At 39.4% G+C, this 21,019-nt stretch overlaps 1 protein-coding gene across 2 annotated transcripts in view; it reads right to left on the bottom strand.

The window, feature by feature from the left end:
• Window positions 1-19,863, bottom strand: part of PCYT1A (phosphate cytidylyltransferase 1A, choline) — a 44,363-nt gene extending 24,500 nt beyond the window's left edge. The window contains exons 1-2 of one of the 2 annotated variants that reach the window (XM_004745353.3): window positions 19,742-19,863; window positions 1,395-1,521 (exon numbers count right to left, since the gene is read on the bottom strand). In XM_004745353.3, the coding sequence (XP_004745410.1) occupies window positions 1,395-1,511 (117 nt within the window). In that variant the 5' untranslated portion in view covers window positions 1,512-1,521; window positions 19,742-19,863. Of the gene's footprint in view, window positions 1-1,394; window positions 1,522-19,651; window positions 19,673-19,741 lie in introns of those variants that run through there. The other variant, XM_013052638.2, reaches the window with a different exon arrangement.
• Between the last annotated feature and the right edge of the window lie 1,156 nt (window positions 19,864-21,019).

Genomic DNA, 21,019 nt, shown 5'->3' with positions numbered 1-21,019 from the left:
CATGATCTCAGGGTCCTGGAATCGAGCCCTGCATTGGGCTCTCTGCTCAGCAGAGAGCCTGCTTCCTCCTCTCCCTCTGTCTGCTGCTCTGCCTACTTGTGATCTCTCTCTCTGTCAAATAAATAAAATCTTTAAAAAAAAAAATGATTTTGAAACAGGGTGATTATTCTGGATTATTCAGGTATGTTCAATGTAATCATAAGGGTCTCTGTAAGTGAATGAGAGAGGCAGAAAAGTCAGAATCAGAAGAGATGTGATGATAGAAGCAGTAATCAGAGTAATGTGATTGCTGGCTTGCACCATGAGCAAAGTAATGGGGGCAGCCTCTCAAAGATGGAAAAGACAATAAAATACAGATTCTCCCTTAGAATCTCCAGCCCTATCAACACTTTGATTTTAGCCCTTTGAAACCCATTTCAGACTTCTGACCTCCAGAACTATAAGATAATATATCTGTACAGTTTTAGGCCACTAAATTTGTGGCAATGTGTTAAGCAGCAATAGAAAACTAATACACTTGCCCCTACCATCAATATCATCATCAATAACAGGTCCAAAGCATGTATCTCCTATTGGGGGAATCAAGTTGCTTTTACTGCTCAAGATAAGAGTACTGCTTTGGAACAAATGTTAATTGTGTCAGAGTAAAAATATTTTTCCCTTTGTACTACATGAAGCTCCAGAACTAAAAGTGGAAACCACAGTTTGATCAATGGCTAATGGCCAATATAGGTAAAGAAAACACAGAAACATACAATCCTTTCACCGGAATTTTAAAACATGGACTTCATAATATTATATATCAATAATAACCTCAATTGTGTATGTGGTCTTTGACATGTTTTTTGGGGGAAGCTTAAAGAAGTGTACCAAACCAAGACAGGATGAGCAGTTTGGAACAGCAAAGGTTTGGCAGTAGTTAGCAAATATGAGATAACGTCCCAGGGATAAAGGAACACAGGTAGGCAGTAACAGAAAAAGGCTCTCATCTAAGATATAACCAGTAATAGAGTAAAGGAAGGATAGTGGAGGAAAAAAGACAGAAAACTAAACATTATGAGCTGACACTAAGATCAGATGGCTGCTCCAATTTCTCTATTCTATTAGTTTTAATTCTATCTTAAATATATATACCACTTCCAAATTTTTCTAATGTTCTTTTTTTTCTAACATTCTTTTCCCAGTTTCAATGTAAAGTTCTTGCAACCGAGCAATGAGCTACAATTTGAAAAGAAAGCATAACATTTCCAGCAACTGTGAAAATATTATTCACACTTACTATTCATTCTTTCCATAATTTAAGAAGAGTTGTCATATTGATATCATCAATTTTTTATCAGTTTCTACCCTCCCCCTGACAGGTTAAGTGTTCAACAAAGAAATCTTTTCCTTACAACTGCACAGCGTGGCATTTTTGAAGAAATTCCATCTTCTTCTGCTGCCCCGTTGGGTCCAGGTACCTCTTTTCTCCTCTTTCTTGTGTTCATTTTGGCTGAACTCTGTGCATCCATCTTCTTTTAACTGGTCATAGAAAGTGAAAAAGAATTTTTTTCTCATTCAAGTAGAGAAAAAGTCTGTCACCAGTATTTCAGAAATGTTAACAGAGATACACTCAGCAAAAGATCAATCCCATAGCACACATTTCACAACATGAGCCAAATGCATCTGGCAAAAACAACAAAGCTTCAATAAACATGGGCCTCTAGTAGAAATACTGAAATGCCTCTCTGGAACAACAGCCACAATTAATCACCTGACCTTGGAAATTATTACCCTGACCAATGTAGCCTGTATACTAATTGCTAATTCCATATCCTGACTGAATGTAAAATTTCTAATAACTTGGAGAAAGTTAGTTATACAGATTTTTACCACCACTCCTTATAACATCCCTAGGATATCTGGAGACTTGATAACAAGTACAAGGAAGTGTGAAAGGTGTGTTTTTGATGCAGTTGGGGGGAAAAAGAGCTTTTTTAAAAAGAGACAACAATCACCAATTCCTGGCTTAACAAAGCTGGATTTTTCTAAAATTATAAATGCTCTGTAGGTTTCACAGACCACTCCACATGGTTAGAGCTATGAAAAAGTGTACTTTATCTTTTAAGTGTCCTTCCTCTTACTTTTCCAATACCCATTTTCCTTTCCTCTTTTAGAATCAGCACTGTAAGCTTGTTCAGAGTCCCCAACTATTAAACTATTAAAACCCCATCCAAGCTTCTCTTTGCCCCCAGTGTCTCACTTAGCAGAGAGAGCTTCTAGCAACTAGCTACCACAGAAAAGTTCTAAATATATGATGTGTCATGTTTAGATGTTGGCTTATGCTACCTCTCCTACACCCTGCAAGGGTATCTGCATTTTTCTTGGGTATCATAATTTGCACAAATAAGTTAATTTAATGATGATGTAATTTTAGGCATCAGCCAGAAATTGGGGATAGAAGAACTTTAATGTTCAATTGCCATCTCTGCCAAGACATGATACCATGGAAGGTAGAAGATCCTTAGAGCAGAGATGAAAAACAAAACAAATGCCAGACAGAATGAGGACATTCTACTCCACCTCACTGCCTCTAATAACCTCTCTTGCATAAGATGTTCATCTAAACAACTGCAATTGTGCTTTACTTTCTTTCCTCCAGCTAAAGTGGCAATGTGACAAGATCTACAGGAAACCTGACCTAATTCTTAGAGACTAAAGGTGACACCCATGAGTGCTGACTAAGTATTAGGCTGACACGAAAAATGTCACAGTCTAAAGTGAAAGATGAACACCACCCAGAAACTTCTTTCATCACAAACCCAAATTAAAACGGAATAAGGGTACTATACATTTAACAAGTTTTCTAGTGATGATGAGAGCTTTTCTTCATTATTGATTTTTCTTTCAAAATATCCAAAGGTTATACTATTTCCACCTCACTGGTCTGAGAGGCCTACTAAAAAAAGTAATCAGAAGTGCCGAGATAGTTCAGCCAGTTAAACAACTGCCTTTGGCTCAGGTCATGATCCCGGGGTCCTGGGATCAAGCCCCATGTCATCAGGATCCCTGCTCAGTGAGGAGCCCGCTCCCTCTGCCCCTCTGCTTGTGCTTGCTCTCTCTCTCTCAAATAAATCAATAAATAAAATCTTAAAAAAAAAAAAAACTAAAAAACCCCACCTAATCAGTCCAATTAGCGACCATTTCTAATTTGCATATAATAGGACTTTGTTTAAGTACTTGTTAACTTCTCAGGGTAAGCAAATAAAATCCATTATAAGAAATGAAATCAGCAATCTTGTGTCAGGCAGTTGAAGGTCAGGTAGTCACTAGTACTGGGAACTTACTGTGTATAGGGTACTTTAACATATTTTTTGAAGTAAAAACTACTTTCTCAAGATGACTTCAATTCAACTGAAGAAACCACATGTTAATGATACAAAAATGCCCCTTGGAATTCTCAAACCACTGGGGGAAAGTTTGTTTAAAAACAGGATATTTACAGAGTTTCAAAGTATCTCCTGAAGGGTCCGTGGACAAAAGGACAAGACTGATACAAAGTGAAGGTCAAGCAAAGCTTTATTTCTCGCCAAGCATCGAGAACCAAACCCACCGGCTGGGGCCACCTCTTACAGAGAAGGCGACCCCTCCCTGCCTTACAGACTAACTTTTATAAAGCCAAGGCCATGTGGTTGAGCCTGGTCTCACACAGGAGGCCAATGAGATCGTAACACACAAAGAAAGCTGCACAGTCATGCTAGGTCACACACGGGTGGCCAACTGAATTACAATTCACCCTATAGTAGCTATTTGAACTAGCCTATCACCTTGGTCAGAATTGGCGCCCAAAAGGCGGGGCCCACATTCTTTGGTAGTCAGGGAGATAGTACGTGTGCTTTGCTGACTGGATGTCTCCACCTGGCCTGACTCATACTTGCATTCTGGGCTCTGTTATCTCTCCCTGACCTGACACGTCCTGGTATATGGGCCCTTTTATCAGGGGCTGGTCGGCCATATTTTACCAGTTTCCCAGACCTGTTTCTAAGTGAGTTCCTCTGGGGGGCAGGGTCAATCTAAGTTCACTGAATATACAACAAAATGGCTGTTCTACTAAGGTGGGGCTGCTCTGGCTAAGTAGGCCCTTACATCTCCAAGTATATTAAGCAACCCTTATAGATTACTTATTAATTACAAAGGTAAAAGCGTTACTTTTAGAGTGAAAAAATCTCTTTGCTAAGTGATCCGAGTTAATTAACATCACCAATAATGCCTCCTGATTTGAGGCACTGAGGACATATTACCCCAAAAAGCATACCCTGTATGGGTTTATGAGGAACAAGCAAACAAACCTCAAAGGACATTCTGTAAAACAACAGGCCAGTTATTCTTCAAAAAATGTCCATCATGAAAAACAATGAAAGGCTGAGGAATTGTTCCAAAGAAAAGACAACTAAATTTCATTTCTAGATTGGGGGAGAAATTGTTATAAAGGATAGTTATTAAGACGATCATTATGGACATTGGGGAGGGTATGTGCTTTGGTGAGTGCTGTGAAGTGTGTAAACCTGGCGATTCACAGACCTGTACCCCTGGGGATAAAAATACATGTTTATAAAAAAATAAAAAATTTAAAAAATAATAAAATAAAAATAAATAAAAATTAAAAAAAAAAAAAAGACGATCAGTAGGGGCGCCTGGGAGGCTCAGTGGGTTAAGCCTCTGCCTTCGGTTCAGGTCATGATCCCAGGGTCCCGGGATCAAGCCCCGCATCGGGCTCTCTGCTCAGCGGCGAGCCTGCTTGTCCCCTCCCACTCTGCCTGCCTCTCTGCCTACTTGTGATCTCTGTCTGTCAAATAAATAAATAAAATCTTTAAAAAAAAAAAGATGATCAGTAAAATTTGAATACGGACTGTGTAACAAATCATAATACACATCAATGTTAAAATACAGTTGATAATTACACTGTGTTATGTAACAGACTTTCCTTGTTTTTAGGAGAAAAAGCTGAAGTACCTGGGGGAAAAGGGTCATGATTTCTGCAACTAACCCTCAGCAGAAGCAGAAGAAGAAGTAGCAGAAGCAGGATAAGAAGAAGTAGTAGTAGAAGCAGCAGAATCAGAAGAAAAAGCAGAAGCAGCAGCAGAAGAAGCAGCAAAAGAAGAAGCAGAAGCAGCAAAAGAAGCAGCAGAAGCAAAAGAAGAAGCAGAAGCAGCAGAAGAAGAAAAAAAGAAGAGAAGCAGAAGAAGGAGGAGGAGAATAAGCAAAAGAAACAGCAGAAGAAGAAAAAAAAGGAGAAGCAGAAGCGGAAGAGAAAGGAGGAGGAAAAGCAGAAGTAGAAGCAGAAGAAAAAGAAGGAGAAGCACAAGAAGCAGAAGCAGCAAAAGAAAAAGGAGGAGAAGCAGAAGATGCAGCAGAAGCAGAAGCAGGAGAAGCAGAAGCAGCAGCAGCAGACGAAAGGAGAAGAGGATGAGAAGGAGGGGGAGAAAAAAGAAGAAAATTGTGTATACTACCTTACATTTTAAAAAATCAATGGTAAAGTAGGGGCGCCTGGGTGGCTCTCAGATAAGCATCCAACTTTTGATTCCAGCTCAGGCCATGATTTCACAGGCCTTGGGATTGAGCCCCAATCTCAGGCTCCACGCTCAATAGGGGATTTGCTTGAAGATTCTCTCCCTCTGTCCCGACCCCGACTGGTGCACTCTCAAATAAATAAACATTTTTTTTAATTAAAGCAAATAGGCCAAAATGTTACCAATCTATAAAACTAGATGGGGCATAAAGGAGTTAATTTTAATATTCTTATAACTTTTCTATAGACTTTACATTTTTTCAAATAAAAAGTTCAATTTTTAAAACATTTTTTAACAGGGACACCTAGGTGGCTCAGTCACTTAAGCGTCTGCCTTCGGCTCAGGTCATGATCCCAGGGTCCTGGGATCGAGTCCACATCAGACTCCTTGCTCAATAGGGAGCCTGCTTCTCCTTCTGTCTGCTGCTCCCCCTGCTTGCGCATGCCCTTCTCTGACAGATAAAATCTTTAAAAAAATTTTTTAAATGTTCTGTAACAATTTTCCACTCATATAAGTCTCATATAAGACTGTCTTTCAGGTTCTCTAGAAATTGATTCCTTCTCTTTCCTAACTTTTTGAATTAGTATCAATGATACAAATATTCCAAGATGTATATGTTTTAGTAATCTAATCTAATCTAGTTTAGATTACTAAAACATAACAGCAACAGTCATAATAATGGCTCTCTTTTTTTGAATACTTACTATGTGCCAGGCACTATGCTAGGTACTTTATGCATTACTCTCATTTAACGTATATGACACGAGATGCAGGTACTATTAGCCCCAACCTACAAATGAGAAAATTAAGGAACAGGGAAGCTAAGTAACCTATCCAAGAGATCACAAAGCTAGGCGTGGGAAGAGAGAGCCAGGATTTAAATCCAGACTTGTCTAATTCCAAAGTCGCTACCACTATATTCTTCTGTCTCCCGGAAGTCCAAGATTTTTAAAAAAGAAGCTGTCTCATCAATACTGCTACTTCTGTCAAGAACATTCTCTCTATAGCATGGGTCCCTTAAGTTCTTGCAGACTTAAGTCCTAACTGCACAGTAGAAGAAAAGGTCACAGTACTTAAAGGTAAACAAGGTCTCAGGACCAATTGAAAAGAACTGATGTGGCTATTGGTCTCATTCAGAGTCAGCCCAATCTGTCAGCTGTACAGATGTGTAGATCTTTCCTATTGGATAGTTTTGCTAGGATTTTCTTGTAAACTTTCAACTTAAGCAATAAAGACTTCTTTAATCTCAAGACACCTGGGTGGTTCAGTTGGTTGGGTATCTGCCTTCAGCTCAGGTGGTGATCCTGGGGTCCTGGGATCAAGCCCTGTGTTGGGCTCTCTGCTTGGTGGTGAGCCACTTTCTTCTTCTCCCTCTGCCGGACACTCTGCTTATTTGTGTTCTCTCAGTCAAATAAATAAATAAATAAAATCTTAAAATAAAAGAATTCTTTCATCTCTGTTCCTCCCTCTTCTGACATTACAAATAGGTGTCATTGTAAAAGCACCTGTACTTTCCATCCATGATACAAAACAGTTTTAAGGGTACCATAAATAAATAAATAAATGTTATATTGGATTTCAACAATTATTTTCTATAACTTCAAGTTAAAATTCCTTAATGTTTAATAGAAAAATACTTAACACATCCAAAGACATGTTTATATGAATTTCTTCAGAAGTCTTTGCACTTTGTCAGAGGTGGGAGAGTGGAAAGGTATATGTCCATTAATATTTTTATAGCTTTACTGAAGTATAATTGAGACAATAAACTGTATTTAAAGTATATGATTTAATGAGTTTTAACATATCTATACATCTGTGAATCATCAAAATTAAGATAATCAACATTACTACCACCCTCAAGTTTCCTCATACCACATTAGAATCCATCCCTCCCTCCCTGACTTCAACTTTGCTTTGTTTTTTTGTCTGTTTGTTTTTTATACTGTGGCAAAATATATGTAACATGAGATTTGCTTTGCTTTCTAACTGCTTACTTCTTAAAGTACTGAACCATCTTTTTTTTTTTTTAATATTTTATTTATTTATTTGACAGAGAGATCACAAGGAGGCAGAGAGGCAGGCAGAGAGAGAGAGAGGAGGAAGCAGGCTCCTGGCTGAGCAGAGAGCCCGATGTGGGGCTTGATCCCAGGACCCTGAGACCATGACCTGAGCTGAAGGCAGAGGCTTTAACCCACTGAGCCACCCAGGTGCCCCAGTACTGAACCATCTTGTCATATGATTCAACTTAACTAGACAAACACATGATGGATATTATCATACTATAAAGAAGCAAAGGCTCGCCTTCTAAGAGTTAAAATACTGCCAGTGTGGTTTAAATATATTTAAACCAAATTGGTACTGGGGTAATTGGACCTTGTGATACCCATTCTATTTCACTAGATTAAAAAGTCATACAAAAAATATAAAATATCACAATGAGGACTCAAGAGAAAGGATTTGTATGATTAGCTTATTAAAGCTAAAGTAAAATTCACAAACATGGAAGGGATCAAGTGGTTACTGTGGTTATAGTGGTTACTGTTGTTATAAACATGTTATAAAGCCCTTTGGTAAATAACAGTAATACTAGTATATTTTACCTGTATTTCAATTGAGTACATATAACAAAATCTCTCCATCTGCCTTATATAAGCACCCTTAATCAAATGTCTAAGGCAGTGTTTCTCAGTATTTTTTATCCATGCTCTATTTTAAGAAATACAGAAATTTTAACCTCACTCCATCAGCATAGTGTAATAATGTTAAGAGTTCAGGCCCTGGGCACCTGGGTGGCTCAGTGGGTTAAGCCGCTGCCTTCGGCTCAGGTCATGATCTCAGGGTGCTGGGATCGAGTCCCGCGTCGGGCTCTCTGCTCAGCAGGGAGCCTGCTTCCTCCTCTCTCTCTCTGCCTGCCTCTCTGCCTACTTGTGATCCCTGTCAAATAAATAAATAAAATCTTAAAAAAAAAAAAAAAAAAAAAGAGTTCAGGCCCTAAAATCAGATTACCCAAGTATGAATCCCTTCTCTACTACCTACCAGCTATAAGAACTTGGACAAATTCCTTAATTGCCAGAGTTGCATCATCCAGTAAATGAGATTCAAATGGAGTGATCCATGTAAGCCTTAGTTCAGTGCCAGGCACAAAGTAAGTACTTGTAAGCATTAGCTGCTATATTATTTAGTAGTAGTCGTTGTCATCATCTGCCTTAAAGTTTGCCTTCGTGTGTATCCCCTATATCCAAAAAGAGTTTGTCAAGTTTCCCCCCTAGGATTACTATTATGAAAAGTATACTTTTAAAAAAGAGATTTTTTTTTTAAGATTTTTCTTTCTTTATTCGACAAAGATCACAAGTAGGCAGAGGGAAGCAGGCTCCCTGCTGAGCAGAGAGCCCGATGTGGGGCTCCATCCCAGGACACTGAGATCATGACCCGAGCCAAAGGCAGAGGCTTAACCCACTGAGCCAACCAGGCACCCCTCAAAAAGATTTTATTTATATATTTAAGAAAGAGAGAGAGGGGGTTAGGGGAAGGGCAGAGGGAGAATCTGACTCACCACTAAGCAGGGAGCCTTCTACCTTTCATGGTGTCGTGTCCTGACAGAGATGGCAATTGATCATTAAAACTGAGGCACAGATGATAAGGCTACACAGCTATTAAGTAGTGAAGCTGGGAATCAAATTCAGTCAACTTGGCTACAGACTACAAACTCCTAACCACTACAACATATAATACGAAACAATACCATACTATTACAAGAAGATACCTGGTAACTATCTCTAAATATTTGAATGCCTGTCATGTTGGATAAAGCAAACATTCAGACAACAAAAAATGGATCACTGGATGGTAGAGGAAGAGTTATAAATGTTAACTGAACTTAATAAAAACCTTTTTAGGAATAAGAGTTATGCGAAACAGGACTGGGTCACCTCAAGAGGCATTTCACTTTGGCACACCAGGACATTCAAGCAGAGGTTGTATAGAAAGATACTTATTCATTTTGTTGGTCATTATCCTGTTAAAGTCCATCATGGTTCATCTTTTTGCTTATTCCAATCTGTTAAAATAATTTCAAATCTTGAATGCCATCTATAATATTTGCTATTTACCATAATTTTATGAAGTCTATAATCCATCTCCATCCAGGTAACTGCTGAAAATACTAACCAGGGTATGTCACCATACACCAACATGACCTACCACTAGATTCCTCCGCCCTGCTCGCACTCGATCTCACACGCTCCTTCTCTCTCAAATAAAGTCTTACGGGGGAAAAAAACCAACAACCCAGAATAGAGAATATATTTAAATATCTTAATGATTAGCATTCAATCAGATGTAAATCTGTTTTATTGCATTATCACAAAACCCACATTTCTCTATCACAATACCAAAGATTATGATAATAGTGATGATAATAATTATAGCTAACATTTATTTAGCACACTTCCTACATGCCAGGAAGTTTTAACCTTTGCATATGTTAAATAACTTAGTCCTCACAAAATCCTATAAGTTAATACTATTATCCCTATTTTGAAGATGAGGAAATTGAGGCACCGCTAAGTTAAATGACCAAGGTCACCTAGGACAGGGCAAAAACAGTATTTGAACCTAGGCATTTTGATTCTAGGGTCTGTGGACTTAACAGCACCACTATGCTGCCTAGTATATAAAATGGTCATACAAGAATTTAATCAGAACCATGTATTACACTGTCAGGAATTTAATTTTCACCTTCTCACTGGGCCTATCAACAGCAAAATACTCAAGAACTCTGGGAGACTTATTTTGGTTTGGGCCAGAGTAGAAGAGCAGAAAGGACACTAGACTACGAATCATATCATATAAACTGGGATTTAATTCTAGCTCTTCCAGTACCTTAACTCTAGGTAAGAGTTTATCTATGTGATTAGGGAAGGCTCTAATAAAATATACTTAATTTCTAAATCATGCTAAGGATCAAATGAGAAATTACACTATAAATTCCCTTATGTAGCAGATATTTGTTGTTTGTCTTCCCACTGTTCAATCCTCCTGCTCTGAAAAGAGCCCATTTTTATTTATGGGCTCACTTTCATTTGGTCTATTTGGTAAGCTTCAACCTCAAATCTCATCAGATCACATGTATGAAACTTTAACCAATCAGCATATCACCTTCTCCTGGCCACAGATTGGAGAAGGGAGGGAAAATGGACAGTAATAGGTGACCTAAGTCAGTTGAATCAGAGTACTTTTCAGAACTCACCAGATGGAAATGCTTGGATGAAGATTATCACCTCTCCTTGGGGACCTGAACCTAGAGAGACATGGCTTTGAGAAGCATCCTGTGACAATCTAGTGGCGATCCTACCACCAGGAGGAGAGACTTTTTTGAAAGCACTGACACACAGAAAGCAAGCAGATTATGGGGAGAATTTAGATCCTTGTCTAACTGTGCCAACCAATACATTCATTCCCCTTTTTGCTTAAATTAGTTAAACTGGGTTTCTCATCACTTAACCACAAAAATCACAGTTGGTGCATTTAGTATTTAGCAACGAGCTCTGGCACATAGTAGGCATATTCAATTACTATTTGAATAAATATACTAAGTATAGAAAACCACTTTTGAAATTTTGAAAAGCACTTATAAATTACTGTTTTCTTTTGATGGAAAGGAGTCAAGCTCTTGTCAGTTTATAAGTGTATCAAAGATGGCACAACAAAGCTCCCACCTGGTTAAAAGTGTTTTTCCTTATCTGGTTACACCATTCCTTTTCTGCTTAGATACAGTTCTTCTATTTTCTAAAGATGACTTTTGTATATTACACTGTATTTTACATTACACTTTAAACTGAACATTACACATTAGACTGAAACTCAGGTCTTAAGATCCCATGGATTTGAAACAAATATACCGAATACATTGGTATTTAATGTAAAACACTTCTGTATCTTATCCACTTTCTAAGGAAATGGAGAACACCAAGATCACATTTTTCAATAATAACTCTAAAAAAATTTTGAAATCATAATAAGATTAACTCTCATGCCTTTTTTCCTCTAAAACTACTATTATTTTTTAAACTTTGACTCTACAGATCACCAAAGAGACCATTTTTCACTGGCTCTTTTTTTTTTTTTTTTTTTTTTTTTTTTAGGTTTTATTCATTTGACAGAGATCACAAGTAGGCAGAGAGACAGAGAGGGGTTGGGGGACGGAAAGCAGGCTCCCTGCTGAGCAGAAAGCCCGATGCAGGGCTCTATCCCAGGACCCTGGGATTGTGACCTGAGCCGAAGGCAGAGGCTTTAACCCACTGAGCCACCCAGGCGCCCCACTGGATCTCTCTTAGACCAACCCCATGTTTCCTCACATCTACTAACTTACACACCATGAAAGCATATAGAATAATTTAACTATTAGTGCCTTACTGGAAAAAATGACCAGTTCCCCAGAAGTTACAAAAGATGCCTGACATACCCCGTTTGCCACTGAGAAAAGGTATGTGGGAGGATGAGAGCATACTCAGAATAGTAAATACATGTTGGCTTTTAGTTCATTATACTGAAACTTTGCTATTCCTAAAACCAGATCACCTTTACAACATTCACAACTGCCCTGTTCCTCCAACAATGAGGAACAATACTTCCCAAACTCTCCGTTTATCATAACTATACCTCTGTAATCAACCAACACCATTAAGTAAAAGTACAGTGGTTTCCCTGGGAAAGGGGGTAGCTTTAAACATCTACATTCAAGCAAGGAAAAAAACCAAACACATACATGGCTGCCTTAACATAACAGGCTGTCCAGAAGGTGATAAGGTTGGAAAAAGACGGTACCTCTTCAGAACCAATATAGTATAAGATCAGAATGGGGATGGGGAGTGGAGAATTACCTAATACTCTATAGGTGGATCCTGGCTTCCAGCCATAGCATCCGTATTAATTAACCTAGGAAAAGTCAGAATGAAAGTAGTTGGAGACAGGATACAGAGCCTCTGTCTTCAACTCATTAGGGTGTGCCAAGGCTTCCTATTTCCTTAGCAGTTTATCCTACAAAAAAGTTTCTTTGGAAAATGAAATTATAACAAAAGAGAGCTAAAGGGAGCTGATAGCATGTGTAAGGCCTGATCTAACATTGGTACCTTTACAGTCCCTAGTAACCTATCTTTAGTCAAAATCCCCACTAATGCACAAATCTAAATATAGACATAACAGCCACTACCACCAGACCACCACCATGCCTATTAAGCAAATTAGGGTCTTTAAATTGCTTTCAAAATACAGAATGTCGTATCTGTGCCTGTGATTTTTACTCAGATTCACAAAATCTGGCTCCATTTCTGCTGACTCACCTCCCAGAACACACTGCTTGCCTTGTTCTTCAATGCTTCGATAAATGCCTGCTTGGATGCATCAATTTTGCTACTAAGAAAGTACAGCGAAGTGAAAATGTGTGTGAGGTGGGAAGGGTGGCAGTGAGAAGATAACTGAGGATAAACCTAGTAAAGTATTTTTCCAATCTATGTGTCCTAACGGAGACAAAATCTGGGTACTGGTATGCATACACTTGTGTTTTAAAGATGACAATCTCCTGTAACTGTAGTTTTAAGGACTCCCACCCCCACCCCTTCTATTCTACTTCCTTATTACTAAGAGATCTAGTAAGCATCTCAGGGTGACAAGATGCTTTCTAACCTATGCAACAAATTAAGTAATAGCAAACTGCAAGCACATACATTCTTCAAGTTCAAAAACTGAATTCAAATTTGACAGAGTACTACAGGGAAATATCTGCAAAAAGAGGAGACATGAATTTTTCCTTTGCATTCTATTCCTGCTTCTCCCGTCTCTGGGACATTGTCTTCCTCAGTAAAACCATACGCTCAGTAACTTCCTATTGGCATACCAATGTCCAGTTCCAAAGCTGAGTGAGCAAGCATACTTTATACTTGGGATCTTTACCTGTTTCCACCACTGTGGAGCTTAATAAAGTGGTGCTCTTAAGAGGCAAGTTCTGTGGGGCTAATAATACATTATATGTTTAAAAAAAAAAAAGAGGCAAGCTCTGTGAACTTCTAGGTCAAAGTGCATCTAATACTCTTGGCATTAATCATGTAATCTGCTATATACTCAGGCCTTTCCAAAGAGAAGAATGCAGTCATGTCATCCCTGTGCAAAGACCTTTGAAGCTGGAGGGAAGATATATTTAACCCACAGTGGAGAGGAGGGACTGGGTTCAAGAACCAGCAGACCTCACAGGCCAAAATTGGCCCACTGACTGCTTTTGAAATTAAAGTTTTACTGGAACACAACTATGCTCATTCACTGATGTACTGTCTATGGCTGCTTTTGTGCTATAACTGCACAGCTGAGTAGTTGGCAACAGACACTGTATGACTTGTAAAGTTCAATATTTACTATCCAATATTTACTATCTGGTCCTTTTGAAAAAAAGTTTGCCAAGTTTGCCAAGAAAGTTGCCATCTCTTATACTAAATGAAGAAAGAACCAGTTTTATCATTAATTAGATAGCAAATCCTACCTAGATTATGCAAACAGTAAAGTAGAAGTCAGTGCAAGGAATATGATTTCAAGAAATTATACTGTAACTTTCTGATATAGGACTACTGCAGTTTATGTCACTAATCTGTATATATTACCACACTATATAGAATAAGTCATAAGTATGCCTGATTTGGGAAATTCTAAATGATAAGGTAAAGACCACAATATAACCACATTAACAGACTAGTTTTAAACCAGAGCTCAATGTTATGCCTCAATATTTGAGGCTACTAAATTGCCACATCTAAGATCTTAGTTTTGAACTTGATCTCTTCCCTCTAATTTCTCCAGAGAAACCTTTATTCAACAGACACTGAGTGGGCACTTACACTGTGCCAGACCCTCGGTTCACCATAGAACAAAATAAAGGTTGTATTTGGGCCTCACCACACAACAGAATATTTCAGGAAAGAGACTATCCTAAAAACCACAAGGGACACTTGTACTAATTTTTATGGTTGAATAATTTTGCTCTCCCACCATTCCACTACAAAATTCAGTGAGTAAACACTGTGTTTAGATTCTGCTTTTCCTAGAGTGGGTTATGGAATTCGTATATCTAAGACAGGGTCTATGACAGATTCAGGGAAGTCTGGAATTTGGACAAAAAAAAATTGTATCTTCATTTTTACTAACCTCTGGTAAATTCACAATTTCCTTCAATTATGAACATATGGTACAACAGTAATAGATTGTCAATAATAGAAATCTTAGATCCTTTCAGATAACATCACACTTATTAAAAATATCTTGAAACACTATTTAAACATATGATCATTTTTAAATATTATGGCTATAAGATCCACTAATAATAAACATTATTTATGATGTTAATAAAAATCATATATAGTATTATATTACACATTTATATATATATATATATTTTTAAGTAGGCCTCACACTGAGCATGGAGCACAACTTGGGGCTTGAACTCACAATCCTGAGATCAAGAGTTAGATACTCAAATGACTGAGCCACCCAGGAGTCTCTCATATCACACATTTCAAAAGCATTTTGGTAACTTTATTTCAACATAGTTTCCTTTTTGTTTTATGTATTTAATTCTTTGCTTGGGATAATAATATTATTCCAAAAGGGAATCCACAAGGTTCCACCATATTGCCAAAGGGGCCCTTGGCACAAAAAAAGATTAATATTTCTACTCTAGGGCCAAAAAATAAACAAAGATAATCACACCTAGGATAATCTCCTTTAAATTAAAATAAGAAAATCTACTTAAAAAACAAAACAAAAAACCTATTTTCTGTTAAGTGCCACACACCCATTTTGTTCTTTAGCATAGAGCAAAGACCATATGTCACTATTTTTTTTACCGGCCTTCACTTCAAAATTGGTTTGCAAATAGTTGTGAGTGTGATATAACAGCCTGGCAGACCCAGGGGATCCCTCGCTCATTGGCAGTCATTCTAGGACAAATAAAGAAAGCTTCAAACTAATGTAACTTTTAACAATAGAGTTATCAAAAGAAAGGGAAAAAAAGACAAAACAAAAACCAAAAAAGTCCAGGTATATATCTACCTACTAATTTGGTTTGCAAATAGTAAAATACAAGCAATTAAATTATTTATATTAATGAAGTAATGTATGTAAACAAACATAGTGCCAAATATTTTTTAGAGACTCACAAACAGTTTTTTTTTTTTTTCTTCTTGAAGTGGAGCTATGGCACATACTGCAAAATAGAGTACGTAAAAATGTGTATATTCCCTGAATTTCTTGTCTGAATTATAGAAGAGGGAGCTCTCTAACGGTAGAAAAATTCAAAAGATCTGACTTCAGATCAGTTATGCAAACACATGAAAAGTAAAGCATAAGAAAATTATAATTATTACTATTTTGTCATTACTCAACATTAATAACAATAGCAAATTATTATGCTTGCTTTTTCTATAAATATTTTTTAAATCAATTTTTATCAGCATTTATAACATGGAAAAGTTATTTAGCTCCCTCAGAGAATCATGTCTAACCTATAGGTCAGACAGCTCCATAGGGGAATCATGAATGGGGTCAGGTGGTTTACAAACTCCATGAGACTATATACAAAATTTGGTGAGGATGCCTGTTTCTGATGATTAAAAACTGTTTAAGCAGAAAAATAGTTACCACTGCCATAGTCAGAAAAGCTAAAACAAGAGAAAGCAAACAGTTCTTCCCTTAGTCACAGAGTGAGTTAGTGTTAACATCAGATAAGTAACCTGGGATTTCTAAATCTAAGACTCTGACTAGATTATTCACCCTAAGGGATCACATATCCAAAGACAGGGACCCCAAGAAAAACAAAACCTCACCTATTTATGGGAAGAAAAATCGTAGGCTAAGAAAGGAATAAAGTTCATTCTTTATCAATCAGGCCATTACACTGGTTTTTGAAGGGAATTTGCAAAGCAGTGTAGGTCAAAAGAATCCTTTCATTCAACAAACACAAAGGACCCCAGAGGCAGTGATGCAGTCTCCAAGCCTAAATGTCTTCTAAGTCAGTTATCTTGAAGCATATACAACTGACCTTTGAACAACACAGAGGTTAGGGGCACTGTTCCCCAACACACACACTTGAAAATCTGCTTATAACTTTTGACCCTTCAAAAGAAGCCTACTGCTGACTGGAAGACTTACCAATAACACTGATGGTTGATTAACATATTTTGTATATTATACATATTATTTACCATATTCTGACAAGGAATACAAGGAAGCTAAAAAAAAGAAAATGTTATTAAGAAAATCATAAGGGGGCTGAGGGGCCTGGGTGGCTCCATCGGTTAAGTGTTTGCCTTTGGCTCAGGTCATGGTCCCTGGGTCCTAAGATCAAGCCCCACATTGGGCTCCCTCCTCAGCAAGGAGTCTGCTTCTTCCTCTTCTCCTCCTCTTGCGTGTGATCTCTCACTCTCTCAAATAAATCAATAAACAAAATCTTTTTTTTTTTTATGAAAATCAATTAAGCATCTGAATCTTGATTTTGGCTCAGGTCATGTTCTCAGGATTGTAAGATGAAGTCCCGTTTCAGCTCCAAGCTAAGTGTGGAGCCTGTTTAAGATTCTTTCTCTCCCTCTGCCCCTCCCCTTTTTCTCTCTTGAAAAAAAAAAAAAAAAAGAAAAAGAAAATCATAGGAAAGAAAAAATACATTTATAGTATATATTGTATTTATCAGAAAAAAAAATTCACGTGTATGTGAACCCATGCAGCTCAAACATGTGTTGCTCAAGGGTCAACCGTATTCTGTTACAGAAGTAGTTCCTTTCAGTTATGTATAAGTGTAAGCCAAGTAAACATCTAATGTTTTAGAAGAAGGTGTAACTAGCCATTTTTTGACTAAACAAAGCCTCTCCCCCATCATTCACAACTCAATACCATACCATTCAAGAAACTTTCTGAACTACCTTCCTCTATCACAAAGTATATGTGTGTAGGAGGTGAGGGTCCCTATTATGTTATCAGATAATTGCAGCATCAGATAGGCTAAAATTACCTCAAACTTCGATTTTTTAAAAAATATTTTATTTATTTATTTGACAGATCACAAGTAGGCAGAGAGGTGGGGGGGGTGGGAAGCAGACTCCCTGCTGAGCAGAGAGCCCGATGCTGGGGCTCGATCCCAGGACTCTGGGATCATGACCTGAGCCGAAGACAGAGGCTTTAACCCACTGAGCCACCCAGGCGCCCCTCAAACTTCTTCTATTAAATATTGTTTAAAAAAATCACTGGGTGTACAATCAGTAGCACCTTCTACAAAAGTTTGTAGAGAGGAGATAGTGAAACTCACTTTAGTTCATTTCATCTGCATTGCTAACAGCCCTCAGGAATGGGGATCAGTAGGGGATAAAACCACCAGCTAAAACATCATCTGAATTTACTCACAGCATGGTATTATTCCTAGTTTGCCAGTGTTGGCCTCTAGTACATAAATCATGGAGCTGGACAGCTAAATACACCAAAGCCTCTCCCATATGGTATTCTAGTCACCACTGTTGACTTTCCTAGCATCATCCTTTCTTCCACATTATGGTCACCATCTGCTTACTACTGATTATTGCACCAATTCCATTCTCAACTAATATCTTTTTACCAGCAATTCATGGTGCTTACAGAATCACTAAATATAAAGATTGAAAAGAACCCTGAAGTCCGTATTGGCAGAATGTTCTCTGTCTCTATCTTCAGTTCCCTTCTTAAGTCTTGTTCCTACCCTCCTCAAAGCTTCCCCTTTCTCAATGTCTATTCCTAGCAGTTTTTCCTATCACAAACACCTATATCCTCATTGCTTCTATAAATATCACTGTCCCTATTTCAATATGTTAAGTTCTGGTTCTACAACTGAGATCTTGAGTTTCAATCTTCAGTCATAACCAGTCACCTCAATTATATTTGGGAAGCCTTCTCCAATTAAGTCAATCTGATGGAACCTATCCCCCTTCACCCCTGCCCCAGTGGTAGGGCCAGTCTTTGAACTTCTAAACAGTCCCCTAAACAAAGAATCATGGCATTTTAGACCTGAAAGAAAACTCAGAAATAAACTGAGTTTAAACATTTTTACTACATTTCATACATTTTAGGATATATGAATTCAATTTTACATCACCATCACATACATAACTGAAACAAGTTTCATGAAAAAATACTATGTGAACACACTGAAAATTTCTATTATATTTCATTAAAAGAAATTCAGGTGCTATCCACTAAACGGATTTCATAACCCAATAATAGCATGGAACCCCTAGTCTAGTAAACATTAGTCCTAACTTCCCATTCACTAAAGAAGACCCTGGAGCTGATAGGATGCCTGGATGTCTCAGGCCTTATGAGTCTGCGTTCGGCTCAGGTCATGATCCCGGGGTCCTCGGATCGAGCCCCAAGTCAGGTTCCCTGCTCAGCAGGAACCTTGATGCTCCTTCTCCCTCTTGTGCTCCCTCTCCCAATGACACTATCAAGTAAATAAATAAAATCTTTTAAAAAGAAAGAAAGAAAGAAACAAACAAACAAACAAACAAACTGGAGCTGGGCTTTGAGGTAAGCTTTCCAGCCACAAGACGTTTGTCCATAAAGTTAAACTCAGGTCTGATAAGTGCCACCCAGACTCGCGTTCTTTATACTACACACCTTCTGCTCAGTCATGACCGCTCAACCACACCCTGTGCCCAACACAACCCTGCAGTACCATGTCCAGGCACCGAGCCCACACTGTTGTCCAAGTCAGCCCCTCAAAGTTACTGCTCCTGAGTCAAAGATCCGCCCCCCCTCCCCGCCCCCGGCCGCTGCTTCAGGTTCCCTTAGATCGGATTCCCTGCACAATCACTATCCCTCCACCCGGAGTCTCCTCCGGGGCACTGTCTCAGACTTTCCTCATAGTCCTCTCGCAGCCTCCGCCTCGTGCTCTCCGAGGTCAGAGTCCCTTCGCATTCACCGCTCCTGGGTCGCACACTCCTCGCAAGCAGCTACCTCTCGGTCACAGTCCCCTCGCTGTCACTGCCCAGGGTCACAGCAGCCTCGTAACCCCGCTTCGCACTCCCCTCGCTGTCACTGACCCAGTCTTCAGTCAGTCTCCTGGCGGTCCTAGCCACACAGCGTGTCCTCTCAGAGACAGCCGCGAGGAGATGCACACACCGGATCCTCACCTGCAGCTCACGCTCCGTGGGCCCGAGTCCCGGCAGCTTTCTCCCGGGCGCCGCGTCACGCACGAGGGAAGTTGAAGAGGTTGCGGGGAGACGCCCGGGAAAGGCAGCTGACGGAACAGCGGCCCGGAAGTCCCGCCTACTGCCCGCCTTCTTGTCAATCCGACTACGACATTTCCCTGAAAACCATGACCCCTGACTCAGTAGTTCCGCCCTCCAAAGGGATGGCGTGGCTGAATAGAGAACGCCGGACACAGGAGATGATGTGGCTAACGGCCAGTCGCCATGCGGAACTGGAGTTTGGGGTGAAGACGCCTCCTCGTGGGGAGTTACGGCCGTGGACTGTCGCGCGTGCTCGCTGCCAGTCGGGAAGGACCTGGCCTCTCCGGCCTTTCCGCCCCGTCCCGGGCGTGTGGCGCAGGGCAGGTGGCCGTGACGCCTTCCGCCGGAGACCCCTCGGCCCGCTGCTGCTTCACCCTAGCGCCAACTTTGCCCTACTTGGTCACGAAGGGAGAATTCCTGTCCGTCCGCCCAGCCCTGTGGTGACCTGTAGCCTGTCCCAAACCCTCGTTTCCGTTATTTCTGACCCAGGCTTGCTCACCGAAAAGTGATTATCAGCCGAGGTCTATTTGAGCAGGAGCGGAATCAAGGGAGGCCGGCTGGTAGGAAACCACATGTAGTAGGGTATCTGGTAGAGAAAAGTTTTCCTTTGCTAGGATGAACCGTTGGAGGGGTCACTTTTGATTCCACAGATGCAAGACAAGCAAATACCCAATGTTAAGGGAGAAGAATGTAAAATAACTTTAAATATATTTATTATTGGTTGTTTTTTTTTTTTTTTTGTCTACATGCTTGACTTGAAAGTGGCTGAGAAGAAAAGTGGGTGGATACACTCAGGACTGTGCTGAGAAGCCCCCAGGGAGAAACAGGATTTAAATTATAACCCTTTCTCTTTTGAATTTCAAATAGTTACTTGAACGTGGCTTGGAAACTAAGGTGCTCCCAATAAGGGCTGCTAGCTGGGGAAGACGCCAGGGGCTACAACGGGGAACATCACTATAAAGAGAGGGGGAGCTTGGATAGTAACCAAAATAATCTCCAAATTTCAAAGGAAGGACCGATTTCATACACAACTTGGGACACTGTGTCTGACACATGGCAGACCCAGGAGAAAATGAATGTACATTTCACCTAAAAAGCTGTGTAAGGTGTAAAATGGCAATAGCAAAGCAGAAACAATGGATAGGTGATAAAGACAACAATTTAGAATGTACCAAAAAA

This window comes from Mustela putorius, unplaced genomic scaffold (genome assembly GCF_011764305.1).
Source record: "Mustela putorius furo isolate JIRA1106 unplaced genomic scaffold, ASM1176430v1.1 tig00003834_pilon_pilon_pilon, whole genome shotgun sequence".
Taxonomy (NCBI): domain Eukaryota; kingdom Metazoa; phylum Chordata; class Mammalia; order Carnivora; family Mustelidae; genus Mustela; species Mustela putorius.
The sequence above is the reverse complement of the archived record's forward strand: the minus strand, read 5'-3'. Positions and strand labels throughout refer to the sequence as shown.